This window comes from Zootoca vivipara, chromosome 15, assembly GCF_963506605.1.
Source record: "Zootoca vivipara chromosome 15, rZooViv1.1, whole genome shotgun sequence".
NCBI classification, from domain to species: Eukaryota; Metazoa; Chordata; class Lepidosauria; order Squamata; family Lacertidae; genus Zootoca; species Zootoca vivipara.
The window spans coordinates 29,972,686-29,992,902 of NC_083290.1; the positions used below are offsets into that span (position 1 = coordinate 29,972,686).

At 44.2% G+C, this 20,217-nt stretch overlaps 1 protein-coding gene across 1 annotated transcript; it reads left to right on the forward strand.

Annotated features, from left to right (window-relative positions):
• The first annotated feature begins 235 nt into the window (after positions 1-235).
• Positions 236-19,976, forward strand: DDX6 (DEAD-box helicase 6). The gene is made up of 14 exons (XM_035140220.2): positions 236-453; positions 3,372-3,823; positions 7,206-7,269; positions 8,231-8,335; positions 9,175-9,304; positions 10,211-10,357; positions 10,482-10,576; positions 10,994-11,116; positions 11,265-11,393; positions 12,051-12,167; positions 12,643-12,706; positions 13,329-13,430; positions 14,956-15,138; positions 16,325-19,976. Exons 2-13 carry the CDS (start codon positions 3,624-3,626, stop codon positions 15,129-15,131), a joined length of 1,452 nt encoding a protein of 483 aa, XP_034996111.1. The 5' UTR covers positions 236-453; positions 3,372-3,623; the 3' UTR covers positions 15,132-15,138; positions 16,325-19,976.
• The last annotated feature ends 241 nt before the right edge of the window (positions 19,977-20,217 follow it).

Sequence of the window (20,217 nt, forward strand, 5' to 3'; positions counted from 1 at the left end):
TAGAGCCTCCATGTACAGGAGCAGAGTGTGCCCCTGAGCACTCGCGTCGAGCACGAGCCACGCAGCTCGGGCCGAGGAGCGCCGGGGGGGGGAGGGGGCGGGCGTCGCCGTTCGAGCACGGCCGAAAACTCCTCAGGAGCCTCTTCCCTCCGCAGACAACGGAGCGGCGCTCGGAGCATGCGCACCCAAGCGTTCGAACGCCGAGGGGGTGGTGCTTCCGGCGTGGGCGGGGCCTGTCCTGAGAGAGGAAGGAAGGAGGAAGCCGCCATCTTGTTGTCGCGTCGCCTCCGCCGCCGCCATAGTCCGGAGCAGACCCACCGAGTGACGGGCTAGGAGATAGGCCGACACCCGGAGCGGGCGACCGAGCGCAGCAAGGCAGGCGCGAAAGAAGGGAAGAAATAAAGGAAGGAAGGAAGGAGGAAGGAGAGAGCGAGCGAGCAGGCAGCAGGGCCGGTGAGGCGCTTCCCCTCTGTGAGGCGCGGGGGCGGCAGAAGATGGGACGCGCGCGTGCGTAGCTGGGCCTGGGATCGGGGCCTCCCTTTTTCTCCTCTTCCTCCTCACACGCCCCTCAGCTACAAGGAAGCAGGGAGAGGGGAGAAAGCGGGACGGCCGACCGACGGGCCTTGACTTGTGGGGCCGTCGGTGGGTGCCCGGTGAGGCCCGACGAAGCGGCCCCTGCTGAGGGACGGGCGGCGGCGGCGGCTTTGTCGGCCTTCAGGCCGCGCCCCCTTCCCCTTCCTTTCTTCCCTCTGCTTCTCGGTCCATGAAAGCGCGCGGAGGTCCCGGCAGTCGCAGCAGTTTCCCTTAAAAGCGGCGCTCTGCGGGTAAAGGGTTCTTTGAGTGCGCCGGGTGGAGGCTGTGGCCCCGCGGGATTCTGGCCTAGATCTTGGTGGCTGCTCACTTGTCCAGCCAGGAACGGAAGGTGGGGAGCTGGTTTTTCCCCCCTTCCCTTTCTCAACCCCTCCCCCTCCGCTTTGCCGACACATAACCAAAATGGGTAAAGGGTGGGAGAGAGAAAGAGACGCCCTGGAACTCACTTGTTCCTTCCTCGGAGGGAAGCTGAAGGGCTTGGAAACCTCCTTCGTAATAAAAATGTTGCAGCCCCGCCCCCCCAAAAAAATCCAAAAGAGGGAAATGATATTAGTGTTGTAGCCAACTAGCTTCTACACGGAGTAGACCCACTGAAGTTGACGGATCTAATCTAGCCATGCCTATTCATTTCACTGGGCCCTTTCTGAATATGAATAGTAATGGATGCAATCCATAATATGCAGCTTCACTCCACAGCCACTACCTGGCCTGGCTGTGGAGAAAAATGTTTTTAAAGCTGCCACTTCTAACACCAAAATTTACTGTTGTTTTTTTAGGGTAGCAGGCCCCTTATTTTCACTTGTGGCAGCTGGTCAGCCAGTCTTAAGACATAGACGGAGGTGGGGGGGGTGTCTTCTGACCAGTGCTGTAGTTCCAGCAGGGGTTAGGGGGGTGCCTTGTGGGTCTTTTGTGATTCTCTGCCTTGGGCGTGTTGCGGTTGTGGAAGTGTACTACATACACACGCACACAGTGACATTTTGGGCTGGGAATTTTTGGACTTGCCCTTTGGGAAGAAATAGTAAATTAGCTCCTCAAATCACAACACTTGCAAAAGGAGGAATGCAGACTTTTTATTGAGTACACTCTTGCTATAATCAAGCTTGTATCAGCTACACTCTTGAGAGCTTGCAAGCACTTTGGGGATTGCTCAGGGAGGCCTAGAGTGGTTTTTATCTTAGTCACTTTTCAGCAGAGTAGTAAGAGAGCTACCATAGCTACACTGCAATATCAGTAACACAAACATTTCAGAGGCCTCCCAGCAGCTTCTGTTTAGTTTTCTGGTGGTCTGCAGCCTTTCCTGAGTGGCTATACTTTTGTAACATATTCTCAGAGGAACAATTGAGTTTTGAGGGTACATGCTCTTCTCTTTACATGTAACTTCAGTACCAAGACTTCATCATGTGCCATCCATAAAGAGGCTTTGCTTTGGAATCTTTGTAAGCCTGTAAGATGCATCTGGCAAACTTCACTCCTTATTTCTAGTCAGGTGGCTTTAGCTGAAGAGGTGCTCTGCAATTTAGAAGCCAAACTTCCTGCTTCGAGTGCTTGCTTGTGTCTGTGAAGTGCCATAGTTAGGGCTCCCTTTCCTTAACATGATTTGCAAGCATGATTTGGGGCCACTAATTTTATATGTGCACAGGAAAGGGCTTTTCAAAGTCACCCTTTCATAAAAATTGGAGAGAGGACTTTTCACTGTTCCCATACTGCGTACCTCCATTTCATTTCCAAAACAAGTTCCCCTTTAGAAGTTTTTTTAAGGCAGCACACCAGTGTGCAGACTTCATTTGCAGCAATATTTTTAGCAGATAGGAGGTAGTGTAATAAAAACAATACTGAAAAAAAGAAGGCAGTACATTCAGGATATTAAGCAAAATTTTTGTAGTTTTGGAAACAAAGTTTAGAGAGCTTATGGCTAGTTTATTAACAAAGACAATACACCATCTGTACTGGCATCTTTTGCAATGCAGAGTTGCTGGGGAACTAGTGGGAGCCTTTTTGGATGTGTATCAAATTTTCTCATTTTCAAACGTGTGCCTTTGTTAGTCTGTTGCAGCAAAAATGAGTTTTACGGAACCCTCATGACACTAGGTCAGATCCATCAGGACACAAAGGATTCTCTTTTCTACCCACCCCCTACAGGCCCCACTGGCCCCAGAGGGTCCTTCAATGTTTGCATTTGCCCAAGTGGAAGTCCCTTTGCCAACTTATCACTGTAATGTTATATTACGTGGTGGATTAGAGTCCACTTCATCAGATAAAGTTAGTTACTTCTCAGTGGGCAAATTTATATACTGTACATCTGGGTGTAGGGAGAGAAATGTAAACAATGAGGTCAGGTAGAAAGGAATGCAGAAAGCCTAGTAAGTGAAAATTGCATTAAAGTTTAAAAATTCATAAAATTACATAAAATAAGCAGGGTGATCACAATGATAACTTACCATTTTGCTTCGATGTAATTTTCTGGCTTTATTTTTTGTATTTTATTTCTATCTGATCTCAATGTTTCTATTTCTCTCTTTTCCCTTGTGTATATACATCCGCCAACCTGGGAGCACACTCAGTGTGTTTGAAGGGGGCCCTAGTCCATCAAGGCTTCTGCCATAAGAAATTTGTTAAGTCTTTAAGGCACGACAAGACTGTTCATTGGGGGGTTTTTCCTTATCAGTAGTCTATTAGTAAAATAGTTATCCTAATCTGTCTGCATTATTGAGGACATCCTAACTGGTATAGCTTGCAGCAAATAATTAGAAATGCTAACATTATTATCTTATCTTTTTCAGATTGAAGTGAGTGGTTTTTGGATAGAACTCAAGTTTGCCAGAAGACTTTTTTTTTAAGAGAGTTGTTCCACAGTGCAAGTGACTGCTTTACTCTTGAGTGACTTTACAGGTGCTTGCCTGCGTTGCAATAAAAGACTCATATATTGAGCAGGACCTTATTTATCTCTTCATCTTGGAGAGTCTAATAAACTATTACAGTTTCTGTACTCACAAAGTTTTGAAGTTGAAAAAGACATCTTTATAAAGCAAAACATGAGTACAGCCAGAACAGAGAACCCTGTTATAATGGGTCTCTCCAGTCAAAATGGACAGCTGAGGGGCCCCGTTAAACCCACTGGTGGCCCAGGAGGCGGGGGAACACAGGCTCAGCAACAGATGAACCAGCTGAAACATCCCAACACAATCAATAACGGCACTCAGCAGCAAGCACAGAGCATGGCCTCCACTATCAAGTGAGTACTTGCCAAACTACTCAGCAGCCATGTTGGTGCTTAAAGGATGACCTCCAGAGTTCTTCCTGTGAGCCTGTTTTGCCAACTGGAGCAGTGCTTGATACCAAGCCTTAACTGCAATCCTTTCTGTTCTGTTATTTTTCATGCATTCTAATTGTTGATTATGAAATGCCCTCATGTGTTTGTACAGAATAGCCAGTGTTTCCATTGTTAATGAGACTGACAAAATCCACCTTGGTTGTGCTAGGCCAGGCATCCCCAAACTGCGGCCCTCCAGATGTTTTGGCCTACAACTCCCATGATCCCTAGCTAAAATGTCCAGTGGTCGGGGAAGATGGGAATTGTAGTCCAAAACATCTGGAGGGCCGAAGTTTGGGGATGCCTGTGCTAGGCTCTGAGCACTTTGGACTCCATAGCTGCATTAATCAGACCTTTACTAGTGTACTGTGTCAGGTTCTGGGGAGTGTGGATGCCCTGGAGGAAAGCCTAAGTGGTAACATGACAGCAATCTTCCCATACCTGAAAGGCTGTTAAATAGGTGGGGGGAAACACTTGTTCTCTGATGCCCCAGAGGACAGGATTAGGTCTAAGGAGCTTAAGTTACAGGTGGATAGATTTTGGTTGAAAATGAGGAGAGCCCTCTTGATGGTTCTAGCATCGAACAGGGAGGTGGGTTATGTGTCCTACAAATCACCCTTCACCTCTCTGATTCTCTGGAGCTTCAACAATATCAGCAAATACTTAATTGGGATTCTTGTACTTCATTGCTTAATTTGTATCCATCAATGCACATGGTGCTTTAGAGAGCCCTGAGGAGCTTATAATAATAACTAAGCATGTTAAACATATTAATAACATATGGTTTACACAATAATTCAGTATATCTAACTGCAGAAAAGCTTTCCTAATCAGAGAAGCTTTGACTGCTTCTCTGAGTAGTCCAGGCTCCTTGATCCAATAGCAAATGTCTGCAAGCACAGGAACACTATTGAGAGAGCTGTATTAATAATTGAGGCCAGCTACACCAGAGAACAGTGAATCCCATAATCTCAGGAATATTGGACTTGTGCCTTAGAGGTAAGAATCATAATACTGATATTCACCTGGAAACAAGCTCACTGGCTACCAGAGGACTTACTCGGAATTGGTGTTGTGCATTCCCAGTAGCTGACATTGGTGATTATACTGGTGGCTGTATTTGTGATGGACTGAAGTTTCTGCATCATCTTCAACGTCAGCTATACATAGCTGCATATTGGAAGAGTGAGGCTTCCAGACTTGCATAACAGTGGCAAGGCTACTTGCCCCCTTGCCTTATTGGTTGAAACTGTTGAAATGTACTGCTGTCTGTAACTTACACCTAAGAGTCCAGGAGGGAACTCCAGCAATTAACTTATTTCAGAAGAAGTGTGACCCCACTCAGAGCAAACAGTTCCATCTCTTCTCCAGTTCTAAGATCACTTACTATGAGCATCTGTCTTCTCTGGACAAAGTTTGATATTGACCCTCATCTTGACTATTACTAACTTCAGGCAGTCATTTAAGAATTATCTTACCTGGTTCAGATAGGTAAGGAATAGAACCTGGGTAATCTCTCCCAGTGGTTTCCTGTCTTGTACTAATATGGTGGGACAAAAGAGATACATGCAAGACCCCATAAGAGAGCTTCTACAGGAAAGAAAAGCCCTCCATTATCATCACCTGTAATTGCCAAATATGGCAGTAATGGAAGACTGCAATGTGGTCTCCCCAGTGCTTTTTTTTGGGGGGGGGACACAGACACGCAGGAGTACGCATACCCCTAAATATTTTGTGAATCTTTGTACTTTTGTCCATTTACTGTATTTATTTTTCCCGATTTGAACTATAAAATAGTGATTTTCTTGAGTCAAAATGAGAGTACCCCTAAACTTTTTTTTTAAAGCACTGGGTCTCCTTATTCACAAAACGTGTAGCACTTCCAGAAAGATGCCACAATCATTAGTTACAAAAATTGCTGAGAGGTTGAAGAGCATTATTGGAGTTATACTCCCCATGTCATCAGCTATGGTGCTTAAGGCAGTCTGCCTGAAACCACAGCCAGAAGCCAGTTTGATATGGACCTAGATAGACAGCTCCCAGTACTCCTGCATAGACTATCTATAGTTCACTCAACCACTTTGGCTATTGGATTGAGAGTAGCATATTGGCCTAGTTTATGGTAATCCAGGAATTTTTTTAAAGGTGGTCTTATTATAGATTTTTTAGTTTAGATGAAAGGCATCTTTCCCCTAAAGAAGAACTGACTATATTATGAATTGATTACTGGTATAATGTTTATTAAATCTCTTTAGACAACTTTTGTGGAAAGACCCATGACAAAATACATGTCTTATAAAATTTAAAACCATAGTAAAAACAATTGTCCATAAAAATAACAAAATCCAACAGTGGCAGATAACACATTAAAGAAGAGATATTTATTAATGTGCTGTCAAATGCACATGGCGTAGGTTTTTACCTGGCACCATATAGATAAAGCAATTTCTGTGCCAGGTGAGCTTTGGGAGAATATTACCGAGGTACAGAGCCTTCACTGAAGAAGCCTTCATTGAACATTTATTGGAGCTGACCAAATAGATTCATGTCAGTAGGCACCTTCTACAAAAATAAGGGCCCTGTGCCACACAAGGCTTTATGGGTTAAAATCAGAACCTTGAATTGGCCTGGAAACATAGGCAGCTAATGTGGTTGAGTTAGACATGTAGCCTGGTTATCTGGCTGCTGCATTCTACATTAGGTGAGTATGTTGTGGTATGTGAAGATTAAATATCATATTTACAATTTCAGGTGCTTGCTTAACATTTATTGGGTACTTGACTGCATAATGAGGGCTTTGGGTAATCTGTCAGAAGAACTGTGTGTCCCAAAACACAGACTAAGGTGGTGCACTGTCAGTCTAGGGAATCTCGTCTTGCTTACTTAGTAGCTAGATTAAATTTGCCACTATTGCTTTCAGTTAACTCATTCTGACAAGTTTTTAAGGCATGGATTTTGCATCTGCCACATGCATAATATAAGTACAGTATATGGACATCTTCTGACATAGCTGCACAGTATTGGTTTTACACGATTTTAATTGTTAGGCCTTCCCCAAAGTGTCCTGGAAATTGTAGTTTGGCGAGTGCCGAGTATTTTCTGTTGGAGAGCTCTTGTTCACTTCACAGTCCTATGAGAGAAGATGGCTATTAGATGAATTTAAGCCTTGGGGTACATTTGAGGAAGCTTTAGTTTTTCTTTTGTCATGTTCTCTGGTTTGCATTTCTGGCTCTGTGGTACTCTCAGTACAGAGTGGAATGGTGCATCCTATCAGCGGCTGACAAGTCTTATTTTATCACTTCAGACCTGGCGATGACTGGAAGAAGACTTTAAAACTCCCTCCAAAAGATCTGAGAATTAAAACTTCGGTAAGGAGTTCCTAAACCTAGAAAGCATGCAAATATTGGGCTTTAAAAATAATTGAGGGAGGTGTGTAGATGTTTGGACTAAAAAAGGTAAAGGGACCCCGGCCGTTAAGTCCAGTCGCAGACCACTCTGGGGTTGCGGCGCTCATCTCGCTTTACTGGCCAAGGGAGCCGGCGTTTTGTCCGCAGAATCCGGGTCATGTGGCCAGCATGACAAATCCGCTTCTGGCGAACCAGAGCAGCACATGGAAACACAGTTTACCTTCCCACCAGAGCGGTACCTATTTATCTACTTGCACTTTGACGTGCTGTACTAATCACATTGGCTGTGTAGAATGGACCGAAGGGCTTGTGCATGCAAGCAAGAGCATCTTTTAGTACATATTCTTCATGATGAGCAAATGAACAAGAAGCCAAGGAAGCTGCCTTATACTGAGGCAGACTGTCCGTCTTTCTGAAGTTTCTACACTAGCTGGAAGCAGCTCTTAAGCTTCCAGGAAGGGGTCACCCCGGCCCTAACTATGGAATGCCAGGGATTGAACTTGGGAGCTTCTACAGTGGTGCCTCGACTTACGAATTTAATCCGTTCCGAAGGCACCTTCGTAAGTAGAAAAATTTGTAAGTCGAAAAACGCCATTGGAAATGTGATTTCCCATAGGAATGCATTGGAAATGGAAAAATTCGTAAGTCAAAGCAACCCTATCTAAAAATTTGTAAGTCGAAAAATCCTTATCTAAAACCGCCACAGTTTTCTTTGGGATGTCGAGACATTCGTAAGCGTGCGGCCATTACCCCCATTTGTAAGTCAAAAAATTCGGTTGTCGAGTCGTTCGTAAGTCGAGGTACCATTCATGCAAAGGAGGTGCTGTTCCACTGAAGTATCACTCTGCTGCCTGCTTTTATCTGGTACTGAAATTGAATGTGTGAGAGGGCATAAGCTGACTGTTCTACTTTGCTTGATCAGGATGTGACATCCACAAAAGGAAATGAATTTGAAGATTACTGCCTGAAACGGGAGTTGCTGATGGGAATTTTTGAAATGGGCTGGGAAAAACCATCTCCGATTCAGGTTGGTTTGTGTGACAGGAGCAGGTGTAAGGTGCTTGCCTGGTGAATGAAAATTCAGCTGGTAGAGGACTACCGTATTTGAGCTGGATGGTGCATGATATGGTGCTTTAGATTCCTGTTGAGCAAGATGCTTTATTTTGCCATGTTGCTTTCACTGGCACTCTGGAAATATCTAATAGATCAAACTTTATCTAGCTGCTGTGTGGATAACTGAGGTTCCTCCCTCATCCATGTATGTCCAGAGTTCAGGAACGTTATTGTTCAATACAGTTAATATAGAACTTTTCCTGCTTGAGTCATTCTTTTTCAGCAATTACAGACTTCTCATAGCTGACCAACTAGGAGGAAAGCCATTATTTTCTCAATAGGTCATTGGTGTATGTATTAAATTGTTTGTGCATTCAGTCCTTGGCTGTATGGAGGGCAACAGGGAGAAATCTTGACTCGTTGCTTTTTCTGTGACACTCTTACTGGAGGACAAGGCTCCTGTGCTTTGACTTTGGGTCATCCTGAAAACTATATCATCTGAAGAATCTGGAAGCAGCTATCTCTGCCCATTTTTGAAAAAAAAAAACCCTAGCTAGTTAGTTACCTCTGAGTCACCATATTGACAGGTTGAGAGCCCCTCTGTAGCTTCTATCACTCTGCTTGTGAGAGGTCCAGTTCATGATGGTAGACTTCTTGCTTGGGTGGCGTGGTCATGAATGGAAGATATGTGCTTGTTTGCCCTAGGGTCTTAACTAATGCTACATTAGCTCCAGTGCCTCTCCCCCCGCCCTTTGCTCCCAGTAGAGGTAAGCATTGTATTTTCTTGTGCTGATCCTTGTTACTTCTTTTAAGGAGGAGAGCATTCCCATTGCTTTGTCTGGGAGGGATATCTTGGCTAGAGCTAAGAACGGAACCGGAAAGAGCGGCGCCTACCTCATTCCCTTACTTGAACGGCTTGACTTAAAGAAGGATAACATACAAGGTGAGTTGAAGATGGAAAATAAGTACGCCCCATGAGAACTTTGTCTAGATCTTTACATTTCACCCATGGCTGTGTTGAATCCCTTTCTATCTTTAACTTCCCCCTTCACAGATGTCAGGAAAACAAAGCATTAGACAGACTTTCTCAAGGCTGAGAATGCTGCTTTATCCCTGCTTGTTCAACAACACCCCTATAACCTTTAGCAGCACCTGTTAAGAAAGCTGTTCCTTTGATTTATAGAACACTTTTACAGGAAGTAAAATTTGAAGAATTGAACTGCAAACTTGCCCACCCCAGAGTTGTTGCTGAGATTTTCTCTGCATTGTAGAGATAAAATGCTTGAGAGTAGATTTAGTTGATGAAAATTACAATGGGATGCAATTAAGTGTTTCTTGTTACAGTATGCTCCCACCAACTAAGAACATACTGTAACTTATTTTCTGAATCAGTCTGTCTTTAGTTGAATATTTTTGGTCCAACTGGATGCCTCGGGGAAGCTCATTTGCATACCAGGCAAGAGGGTGATAGGCAGCTCCCAATATTTGTTGCTTAGAAATAATTGTTTCTGGACTAGGTGAAAATTCCTTTATTGAAGCTCTCTAAGCTAGTGACTTAAGACTACCACATTAGTGAATTCAGTCAATTAATTGTTCATTTTGTTAATAACTTTTATGTCCTGAGCTTGCTGCCAATCTGTTTCATTGATCTTTGTAGTATAGGTTTTTATGTGTTTTAAGAAAAATTCTCTTTCTGTTGCCTCGATTTACAATTAACACTTTTATTGTATGTCTGTATAGGCTGGGAAGAACAATGGGATTTTTGAAAGTATTGTGTTGAGCTCTTAAAGGGTACAATATATGAATGCAAAAATCATTGGACTGCCCTGAATATTCTTCTTTCTTGCAGCAATGGTGATTGTTCCCACACGAGAACTTGCCCTGCAGGTCAGTCAGATCTGCATCCAGGTCAGCAAACATATGGGAGGGGCCAAAGTGATGGCAACCACAGGAGGAACCAACTTGCGTGATGACATAATGAGGCTTGATGATACAGGTAGGATATCTTGTGATGCTGAAGTGTAGAGCCCTGGACACCCTGGGTGGCATCTGACTGCTTAGTTTCAGAATTCCATCATTCAACTTGCAGCTCATCTCTGTGTGCTTCTGTGTTTTTGCAGTGCATGTGGTGATAGCTACGCCAGGGAGGATTCTGGATCTCATCAAGAAAGGAGTAGCAAAGGTGGACCATGTCCAGATGATTGTTCTAGATGAGGTAATATTAGCATTGTCAGACTTTGGAACCTGTTCTTTGCAAGTTAAAGTAGCAGCACGTGGCAACTCCTGTCCCTTGAAATGCATTTTGAAATCAGGCCTGTATCCTGGTACCCTTGCAAAGGATGATTTTTCTGCTTAAAAGGGGTAGGGGCTGCATGGAAAAATAAGGTCAAGTTGATTCTGGTTAAGAGCTGGGAAACAATGTCTTTAGTGGCTGAGGAAACCCAGCCAGATGGGCAGCGTAGAAATAATAAATTATTATTATTAAATTGTTATTTAGGCAGGCATGTTAAAGTGAAGGTGGAACTCTTATTTGGAACTAGTTGTAAAGACAGTAAGGATCTCTGAACTTTGAGCAAACTTTTATATGTTGCATGAAGACTCCAGTGTTAAATTGGTCCACTTGTATTTGCAGGCAGACAAGCTGCTGTCCCAAGATTTTGTTCAAATAATGGAGGACATTATTCTCACGCTACCTAAAAATAGACAGATCTTGCTATACTCAGCCACTTTCCCTTTAAGTGTACAGAAGTTTATGGTAAGTGCAGCGTTGATTATTTTCTTGGACTGTTGGCACTTGCTACAACATTTGATAAATCCCTCTTTTCTGAATGACCAAAAGAACAACTGTCAGGGTTCCCTGCAGGCTGCATTTTTTCCCAAATGTCAAAATGCTTCTCTTTCAGAATTCCCACTTGCAGAAACCTTATGAGATTAACTTGATGGAAGAGCTGACACTGAAGGGAGTTACTCAGTACTATGCCTATGTAACTGAGCGCCAGAAAGTTCATTGTCTCAACACATTATTCTCCAGGGTAAGTAGTGACATCAGGCTTCCAATTCTGCCCCAAACTATGTTTCATACATGGAATCAAATAGACCAAGTCATATAACTAAACAGTAAACTAAATAAAAGCCATTCATCTTGAAAGCACAGGTCTGATGACTCTTGGAGAGGAAATGAGGGCTTACATGGTGGCCTCTAATGTAGTCCAAATGAAAAGCTGTGTTTGCATATCTGTACTTACTGCTCCCCATCCTCCATATTTTCTCCAGTAGAATAGAACTCTGTGAACGAGAAATTGTCATTTAATATACCTAGTAGCTGTATGCTTCATGTTCCGGACTGTTCTGAAGCTACATTTCTTTCCTGAGTTGGGGCTTAAGTTGTGAGATGCCCAGGAACTATGCTGAACTGAAGCAGCTGCACCACTTGTTCATCTTGCAGCTGGTAACTCTTTTTACCAGAACCATTAGAACTACTTTGAACCCCCTTTCCTAGCCTGATGTTATCCAGATGTTTTAAACATCCAACTCCCATCAGCCTTAGCCAGGGGAGGATGATACATGTGTGGGAAATGTTTGTGCAGTTTATAAATGAGGTGCTTTGCTGTGATTGTTAGTTTTGTCTTTTTTAAAAGATTAATTGCCTTGGAATTTTCAGACATTGAACACTTTACTTTTGCATTTAGCTCCAAATCAACCAATCAATCATCTTCTGCAACTCTTCCCAACGGGTTGAACTACTAGCTAAGAAAATTTCCCAGCTGGGGTATTCGTGCTTCTATATCCATGCAAAGATGAGACAGGTCAGTATGAAGTTAAAAATTAACAAGCACCTGTAGGATTTTAATGCAACTTGGTTCCTGTTACTAAGGGTTGCCGGGGGGGGGGCAGATGAGGAGATAGATGCTGTTCAGATGTTCCCTTCTTGCTGCATGACACATTCAAATACTCTCTGGAACCACCTTCAGTTCTGCTACTACTGTACTAGTATGGCACCGATGAGAGTCAGATTGGTACTGGCACAATGGGGGGTTAAACAGAAGGCTAAATTAAGGTAGCATTGGGGTGACCTAGTGTGAAACTAAAAGATAAGAACTGGTAGGGAGGGGCCGGTGCAGCAGTTTTTCCTGCAGTAAGTTGTGCTTTGTGGCATGAATTGTGCAGACTGTTGTTTCCTTGCTGTTTCTCTGGAGTCCCAGAAACGAAAGGTTCCCAGCTGCTTAGTCTCTCAACATTGGGGGATGTTTTGGTGAATAATCTCTTCCTGTTTCTTACCAGGAGCACCGCAATCGTGTGTTCCACGATTTCCGGAATGGCTTATGCCGCAATCTTGTTTGCACTGGTGAGTGCCCCTTTTGTTTTCTCTCTGGCTCTTGTCTCAAGCCTAGTGACTATTTCAATATCAAATTGAAAATAGACTTAGAATGTCTTCTCTGTGCTTCCATTTTGGAAATTCATTAAGCACCTTCAGTCAAATAGGAGAATGCAAGAGGGAAATGGGCATTATTATGAATGGACGTAAGAATGAATAAGGGGGAAAGCAGTTTGGATAACCTCTCTCAGTCCTCCCTCAGCTTCTTGTTGGCTCAGTAGCTATCCCTGAAGAGCATTCACAACTGAATGGTACAACAGTTTGAGTAGCCAAGAACCACTTTGTCCAGATTCTGAATTTTCTTGGTTGGGAAAAGTTAGCTATGGGACAACAGTGTGTATTGTTCATCATAAATATCTCTGTGGCTGTGAAGGGTCCTTCATGGTTAGTCCTTTAAAGAATCCAGTAGCTCTTAACATATCCATAAACTCCACACTTGAGGCTAAAGGAAAAACTAAATGCAAAATTAGTTGTGTCTTGGTTTCCTGCCCTGCTAGTGCCTGTTGGCAGACCATCTTACCACTTCTTGGTTGAGGAGGGCTCTCCTTGTCACTTTAGTCAAATTATCTAAACTGAAAACTTCATTTTTCAGATCTGTTTACCCGAGGTATTGATATCCAAGCTGTGAATGTTGTGATAAACTTTGATTTTCCAAAGCTGGCAGAAACTTATCTCCACCGTATTGGCAGATCAGGTGAGAAAGCTGTGCAGTGAAGAATGACAGTTTATTTGGTAACTTCTTGCCAAATACTGCTCAGTGAGCAAGCAGCAGCAAACTTTGACTTTTTCCTTAATGTTGGAGATCTTGGTCAGATTAGGGTTCTTTTGGTGCACCAGCCACCCCTCTGTTAAGCAGAGCTGATATCATCAAGCTCTTTTCCTTTGAAAAAACAATCCGTGAGCAATATTAGCCTTATTCAGTCACTTATTTTTGCGCAGTTCAGATTGCAAAGAGAGGGGGGATGGGACCATGTGGGTCATCCCTGCATTGATACTACCCACGTGTTGGGGAACATGTAGGCTGTTACTGTTCCAGCTCATGTGGGTTTAGGAGGCTTCCCTTCCTTCAAACCTTTCTACAATATGTGGACAGCATGGGGTGAAACAAAATGGCAGGGGTGGAGCTAATGTGTGGGGTATCGCTATCGCTTATCCAGTGATATGATAGGAACTAGTGTTGTTTCTGAAACTATTCAGAGGAAGTTAAACCAGGGGTAGCTATCATGATCCCTCCAGATGATGTTGGACTGCAGCCTCCATCATCCTTGACCATTGGCCATGCTGGGTGGAGCTGATGGAAGTTGGGAGTCCCACAAAATCCAGCAAGCCTCAGGCTTTCTATCCCAGAGATTAAACAGCAAAGCCTTATTGAGCTCCCATCATCTATGCAGTCTCCTAACCTCCTGGTGCACTTTACAGGGGTCCACCCTTGAAAACTCAGCTGGCAAAGTTGCAGTTCACCTGGTGTGGTAGTGGGTTGACACAGATGCATTCTCTGCACAGCTTTGTTGACTGCCAGTTTGATTAGGAGCACAATGCAGTGCACCAGTGAAGTCCTGCTCAGGCGAAGTTCTGCATGATTCTGTGAACCACACTCCCTGTGGTCCTACCCCAACCCATTACACTCTGAGAATGGGTACCTTTTCAAGAAGAGCTGGGGGAATATTCTGAAGCAGGCTCCCCCCCGCCCCCATCAGAATTGTTGGTTGCCCACTGCAGGTTTGAGGAAGCTTTGCAGGGGAATACCCTAATCTTTGTTCTTGTTTTAATTGCTATGCAGCAATTAGTTCCACAAATAGAAAGTTATCTATCTATTGTAGATAGCAACATATTTCATATGATATATATGTAATCTGTTTGGATTGAACAAGAAAAACAACATGCAAATAGCTTTATTACAGAGATCAAAATGTGAGTGGGCTAGTCTTGCCTGATTCTTAACTTTGTACTTCACCCCTCCCCACAGGGGAATAGTAAAATGCCCTTTTATTATTTTTGTTGAATGTTGAAAATACCAGAATAAATGGGGATGTGAAACTTGAAAGTGCAGCTATACAGGGTGTGGGGAGGAGAACCGGGTGGCCTTTGAGTTTCGTGCTGGGGTTGAACAGACTTCAGCACTGCTGCTGAACCAGCCATGCATTAATTGACATGGGACACAAGCTGCTGCAAGCCTGAGGATTTTCTCAACTTATGTCAGCCGATTTCTCTCCTTAAAGGTCGATTTGGCCACCTTGGGCTAGCCATCAACTTGATCACCTATGATGATCGGTTCAACCTGAAGAGTATTGAGGAACAGCTGGGTACAGAAATCAAGCCCATCCCCAGTAACATTGACAAGAGCCTGTATGTGGCAGAATACCACAGTGAGCCTGTAGAAGATGAAAAACCTTAACTGCTGCGTACGTATTTGACTTGGGGGCTGAAGGGAGAAGCGGGCTGAATTAGACTGTCTCATCACTTCTGGAGAGGTGGCTGAATAGGCCATTCCTGAAGCTGCTCACTTACCTGTCCTATGCATGCCTATGCAGAGCAATGCTACTTGTCTCCGCACTTTGCACTTATTAGTTGTTAATTCCATATATTTATGATGTCAGATAAGAGTTTATAGCTTGGTCATAAGGATCACTGCTTTCTTGTGGCTTTTGGACTTGTGGAGTGTCAGAGTGAGCAAATTTCCTACTTGACTCCTGGATGTACACCTTTCAAAGAGCCTGGGGCAAGTTTACTATTCCCCCCCCCCCAACAGTGGTTAGAGAGAATTTTCCTTCTGCTTTCTCAGGCTCTGCTAGTCGCTGTGAGAACAGACTGAGGGGCAGCTGATAGAAATAAGAGGGGCTGTAGCTCAATGGTAGAGCATCTGCTTTGCATGGTGAATGTCCCAGGTTCAGTCCCCAGGGAAGGACTAGGTAAAGATGCCTGAACTGAAACTTTGGAGAAGTGCTGCCAGTCAGTACTGAGTTGTATAAGACCACTGGTCTGCCTCAGTATAAGGCAACTTCCTATAACCTATATTGTTGACATCCATCTGTCTTGAGAGACAATGGAGTGCACCTTCAGGGGTGAAGTCAAACCGCTGGAGAATCACAGCACCTGCTGTGGCTGCAGAGATGTGTACAATTGTTGGGTGCCTAATTTGTTGGTGTGTGTGTGTGTATAAACAATTTCTCACATGTGTTCTTGCAGGAGTTTAAGGATGTCTTCCTATCAAAGGGCATTCCTGTAGCTCGAAGAATGTACAAAAGAATCATAGAATTGTAGAGTTGGAAGGGACTAAAATGTTCAAGCTTCTTGATTAAGAAGTAGCAGGGAAATATTTTTTTAATTGTTTTTAAAAATACAAATAATTCTTCTTAAAAGTATACAGTACAGAGAAAAAGATTATGCAGGAGGCAAAAAGATTATGCATGGGGAGCTAACCAGGAAGCATCTTTCCTTCTATTTATGCTGCCTCACAGGCAGGCAACAAAGCACACACCTGGCTTTGAGCTGTGATTGCAGCTTTGGCCTACACACCCTACAGCAAAAGTGTCAACTTTCAATGCATTTTGTGTGATACTAACGTGAGTATTTCTTCTTCCTTTCTAGGCTTTGCTTAAACACACGAGCTTAAAGCCCTTTGATCCGGATATGTGATACATTGTTTCTTTCGGGATGCCCTTCTCTTTGTGGGTTTTTCATCTATTTGTTTTTGGAACTATGAAGATTAAAGAGCTGAGTTTTTTTTTCCGTTTTTTAAAAATCTGGCTGTGAGGATGGAAGCAGAAAATAGGAAGGAAATACCTTTGTTTTTCCCACATGTTTGCACTGTGTGCTGACTGAACATTAGTTGCACTAACTGCTGGTTTTAATTTCTTTCTTTGTGGTGGAGAAGAAGAACTCTGAAAAGAGAAGACTCCCAAATTCAAGCTTGACTCTGCGATTTCAGATTCACCCACAGCCGCCTGACTGAGTGCATTTCAACTTCTCCCTGGCTCCTCATCTGTCTTTTAAGCTAAAGAGCTTGTTACTTATTTGTGCAAAGTGCCTTATGCTATGAGACCATTCAGAATATCACCTTTCAGATACAGCCCAAGGAGTCATTTTGGTTCAGGTCAAAGTCTCTCTCCCCACCTCCACTCCCTTCCCCTCTCGCACACAAGCTGGGCCGGGAGGTGACACTTGTCAGTAATACTTTTTTTTGTTCAACTTTTTTTTTTTAATGGAGGAGTTGAGATGCAGATGCAGTTCACCCACTCTGTAAATACGTGTATTTAAACAAAAGAACCCGGACCACCTGGGTTGATTTGAGTGCAACATCGACACCCCAGGAGGAAAGAGCCACTTGCCACCCACCTGCAATATGGAGCCATCCGAAAAGCCCTCCTTGTGCTCTTGTAGAACACTACAGACTGGTTTCCGTGAGTCTCCGTTGGTGGTCACAGCACTTGCTAGGTAGACTTGTCTCAGAGCCGTGGTGTTCTTTCCTTTCTGAAGCGTGTTCCACAAAAAAATGGATGTGTATACTTGTATAAACTCTGTAAATATGTGTTTTTTCTGTTATGGGTTCATATATAACTTTCTTTTTTCCTTTTTTCCTGTTTTAATGAAGTTTGCTGGGGTTAAAGGGATTATAGATAGATCTTGACAGCAGCTAAAGGTGAGAGGGGCTCAGTTTTCTGCAACACTACTCCATGCCAAGCACTATGACTTCAGACCTGGAAGAGATCTGGGGGTGGGGTAGAAGTGTGTCTAGGGAGCCCTTTTGGAGGCATACCTGGATTCCTGCCTACAAGAAACTCCAGGAAGGTGGCAACTGTGCTGGAGGGGGCACAGTCCTCCTTTGCCTTCTTGCAAGACAGAAAAGGACATGCAAAGTGTGGATTTGGGACTAAAAAGAGCAAAAACTGTTGGCCAGTTCCAGAGTTCTTGGATTGGGTTGCCTCTTTCGACTTCTTTTTTGACATTGTCTCAAGCCTGTCTGCCTAGAGACTGGAGCAGGCCAGGGCAAGCCCCTCATTGCCCCTGCCCAAGCCTTTGCTCTCCTATCCCTTCTCTGCTGCAGGTGGCCCGCATGCCTTGATTACAGTAGGCAAAAGCTTTAGGTCCAAGTAGTGTTGCTTTAAATTGTGCCCCTCCCAATATGCTTGATGTTTGGCCTGATCTGCAGGCAAAAGGAGTGAGTATACTCGACCTGTAAACTTCTTAAGAATTCCCTTCCAGCCTGACCAGCAACAGGCTGCCAGGAGGCACCAGGGCAAGCACAGGCCCTCTTTGCTCAGACATAGTCAGAAGCTGCACTTGCCACACCATCCTGCTTTCTTGCCCCGAGGAGCTAAGTTACCCTGATTTCTCCCATGATGGAAAATGACAACCTTACCCAGCCTACTGCTTAGAGGTCTGTGCTTAGAACCAGGTGCTTCCTGGCAACACCTTTCAAAGTGAAAATGTTTTGTCTAGTAACTCCACAGTAACGTAGCAGAAGCTGCACTAAAGTATAGCTCCACTGCTGGGGACTTTACTGCAGCTGCATCAGACTGGCAAGTACTCTGTGTGGGGTGGGAGGGGGTGGGAGGGATGCTTTGTGGGTGGGAAATTCTGACCAAAAGCAAAATCTTGCTCTTCTGCTGCAGCCAGTCTTCTGTCTTCCTAGCAGAGGAGGGAAGGGGGTCATTTTAGTGCAAAGGTGACAAGTGTGCAGGATTCTAGAAGCTCGTAGGAGCATGCACACCTGACATGGTGCCATGAGTTGAGGTGGCCCCCATGCCCTGTGCCAGTCACTCTTGAAGCACAGCATTTCTAAATGGAAAGTATTACTTTAAATGTGGCCTCCTAGCAGGGGAGCAGCATTTGCCTAGATTCTTGAGCGCCAATCTTGGGTGGCTTTTGTTGGGTCAGAAAGCCACCTGGTGCTGGTTAGAAGCCCTCTCTAGGGCATAGAGGGACATGTAAATGGAAAGATGCTCCAGATATTGACTAGGTAGACCCTGGTCTCCCTCCCATTTTCCCCTCTTAATCTGAATAGAAACTTTGAAGATTATGGACTCGTGTTCCTAAATTGCCAATGTAGCTCCATTCATATTCATTGTGGCAGCCTAGAGCAATGTATTTTATGTTGTTCTGGCTGGGTCCAAAGAGAATAAAACACTGATGTACCTTGAGGCTGGCTTATCCCCCTGGATTGTGCAAGGAGTAACCAATCTACATGATAAATCCCCCCCAGAGCTGGACAGGGGCAAAGCCAGGCTTGGGATACTTCAGTGTGTTCTTTCTAGAATGTCTGGCACTCGCCAGAGATTGCCCGTGGGGGTGGGTGGGGGTGGGTAGGTCTTATTTGCCTTTTTTTTTTTTGAAAAAAATATCCAGAATGAGATGGGAGCATCTTTCCTTCACCTGCTTTTGTGTCTGTTGTGGAGCTGGATGAGATCATGTGAACAGGACACAAGGGCAGACGTGCTAACATTGGGCATCTCATTCTTATTTTTTTATTTTTATTTTATTTTGGGGCTGAGTTTACCTACACAGGACTCATGGACTCCTGCCAGTGAAGGGAGGCCTTGTGCAGCGTCTGGTGCATGGCAGTGTCTTTGCCGCGGTGTGCCATTGTTGCCAGCAGTAGGCTGACCTATGCTGCTGGTTTCAAGCATGCCGTGGGTTTGTGGGGCACAACTACCATTTATTCCCTGGCAGAATATGGAAAGGGCAATCCCAAGTGAGAGCACGCTAGATCTGTTGTGACACTTGTGATGCACCTCTGCTATGCCAGGATCTCCCCATTTGGCAGCATTCCAGAGTTCTCTGCAGGGGGTGGGGGTGGGGATACAGAAATATACAAAGATAACAGCTCTGCTGTGTCTTAACCAGGAATTGTGGGGAGGGGGTATCTGGAAGAAAAATTAGTCTCTATTCCCCTTATTGAAACAAAACTGGAAAACGTCAGGGGGAGGGATGTTTTGTTTTCAGTTCAAGCAACATTGTATTTCATTAGTCCTCGGTCCAGGCCATGTTCACTGTGAACAGTGGGGACTAGAATTTGGAAACGGGATGGGGTGGGGCGGGAGGGAAGATAAAACTTTTTTTGAACTGGTAACTGGCAAATGTCCAGTAGAGCTCATGTTTTTGGTTTGATATGTGTCTGCGCACACAAGTATGTAATAGAAGGCTGACCATATCTGTGTCAGAGGGCAGAAGTGATTGATGATAAAAGCCTGACTTACTTTTCAAGAGAGAATTAGCTCAATAAAAGCTCACTGGGACTCAAGCTTGCCTTTTCATATTCTTTCTTGGTCTGGTGGTGGTGGTTTACTTTTGTGTGGTGGTGAGAGTATTTTAAGTCCATGGAAGATGTGATGCGTAGGCTTGTCTACAGGACTTTGACAGCAAAGACTACCCTCCTCAACTCCTGCCACCAATTTGCCTTGTGCCAATACTGTCTAAGCTAGGCGCAGAGGAATTGGCACCTGCTTCTGGTCTAGCTTGGCTCTGCTGAACTCTTCCTGTCA

Coding starts and splice junctions, on each gene's coding strand:
- DDX6 (XM_035140220.2), top strand. CDS start 3,624: ATGAGTACAGCCAGAACAGAGAACCCTGTTATAATGGGTCTCTCCAGT. Junction 7,270..8,230: donor ATCTGAGAATTAAAACTTCG/GTAAGGAGTTCC, acceptor TTGCTTGATCAG/GATGTGACATCCACAAAAGG. Junction 12,168..12,642: donor TCCATGCAAAGATGAGACAG/GTCAGTATGAAG, acceptor GTTTCTTACCAG/GAGCACCGCAATCGTGTGTT.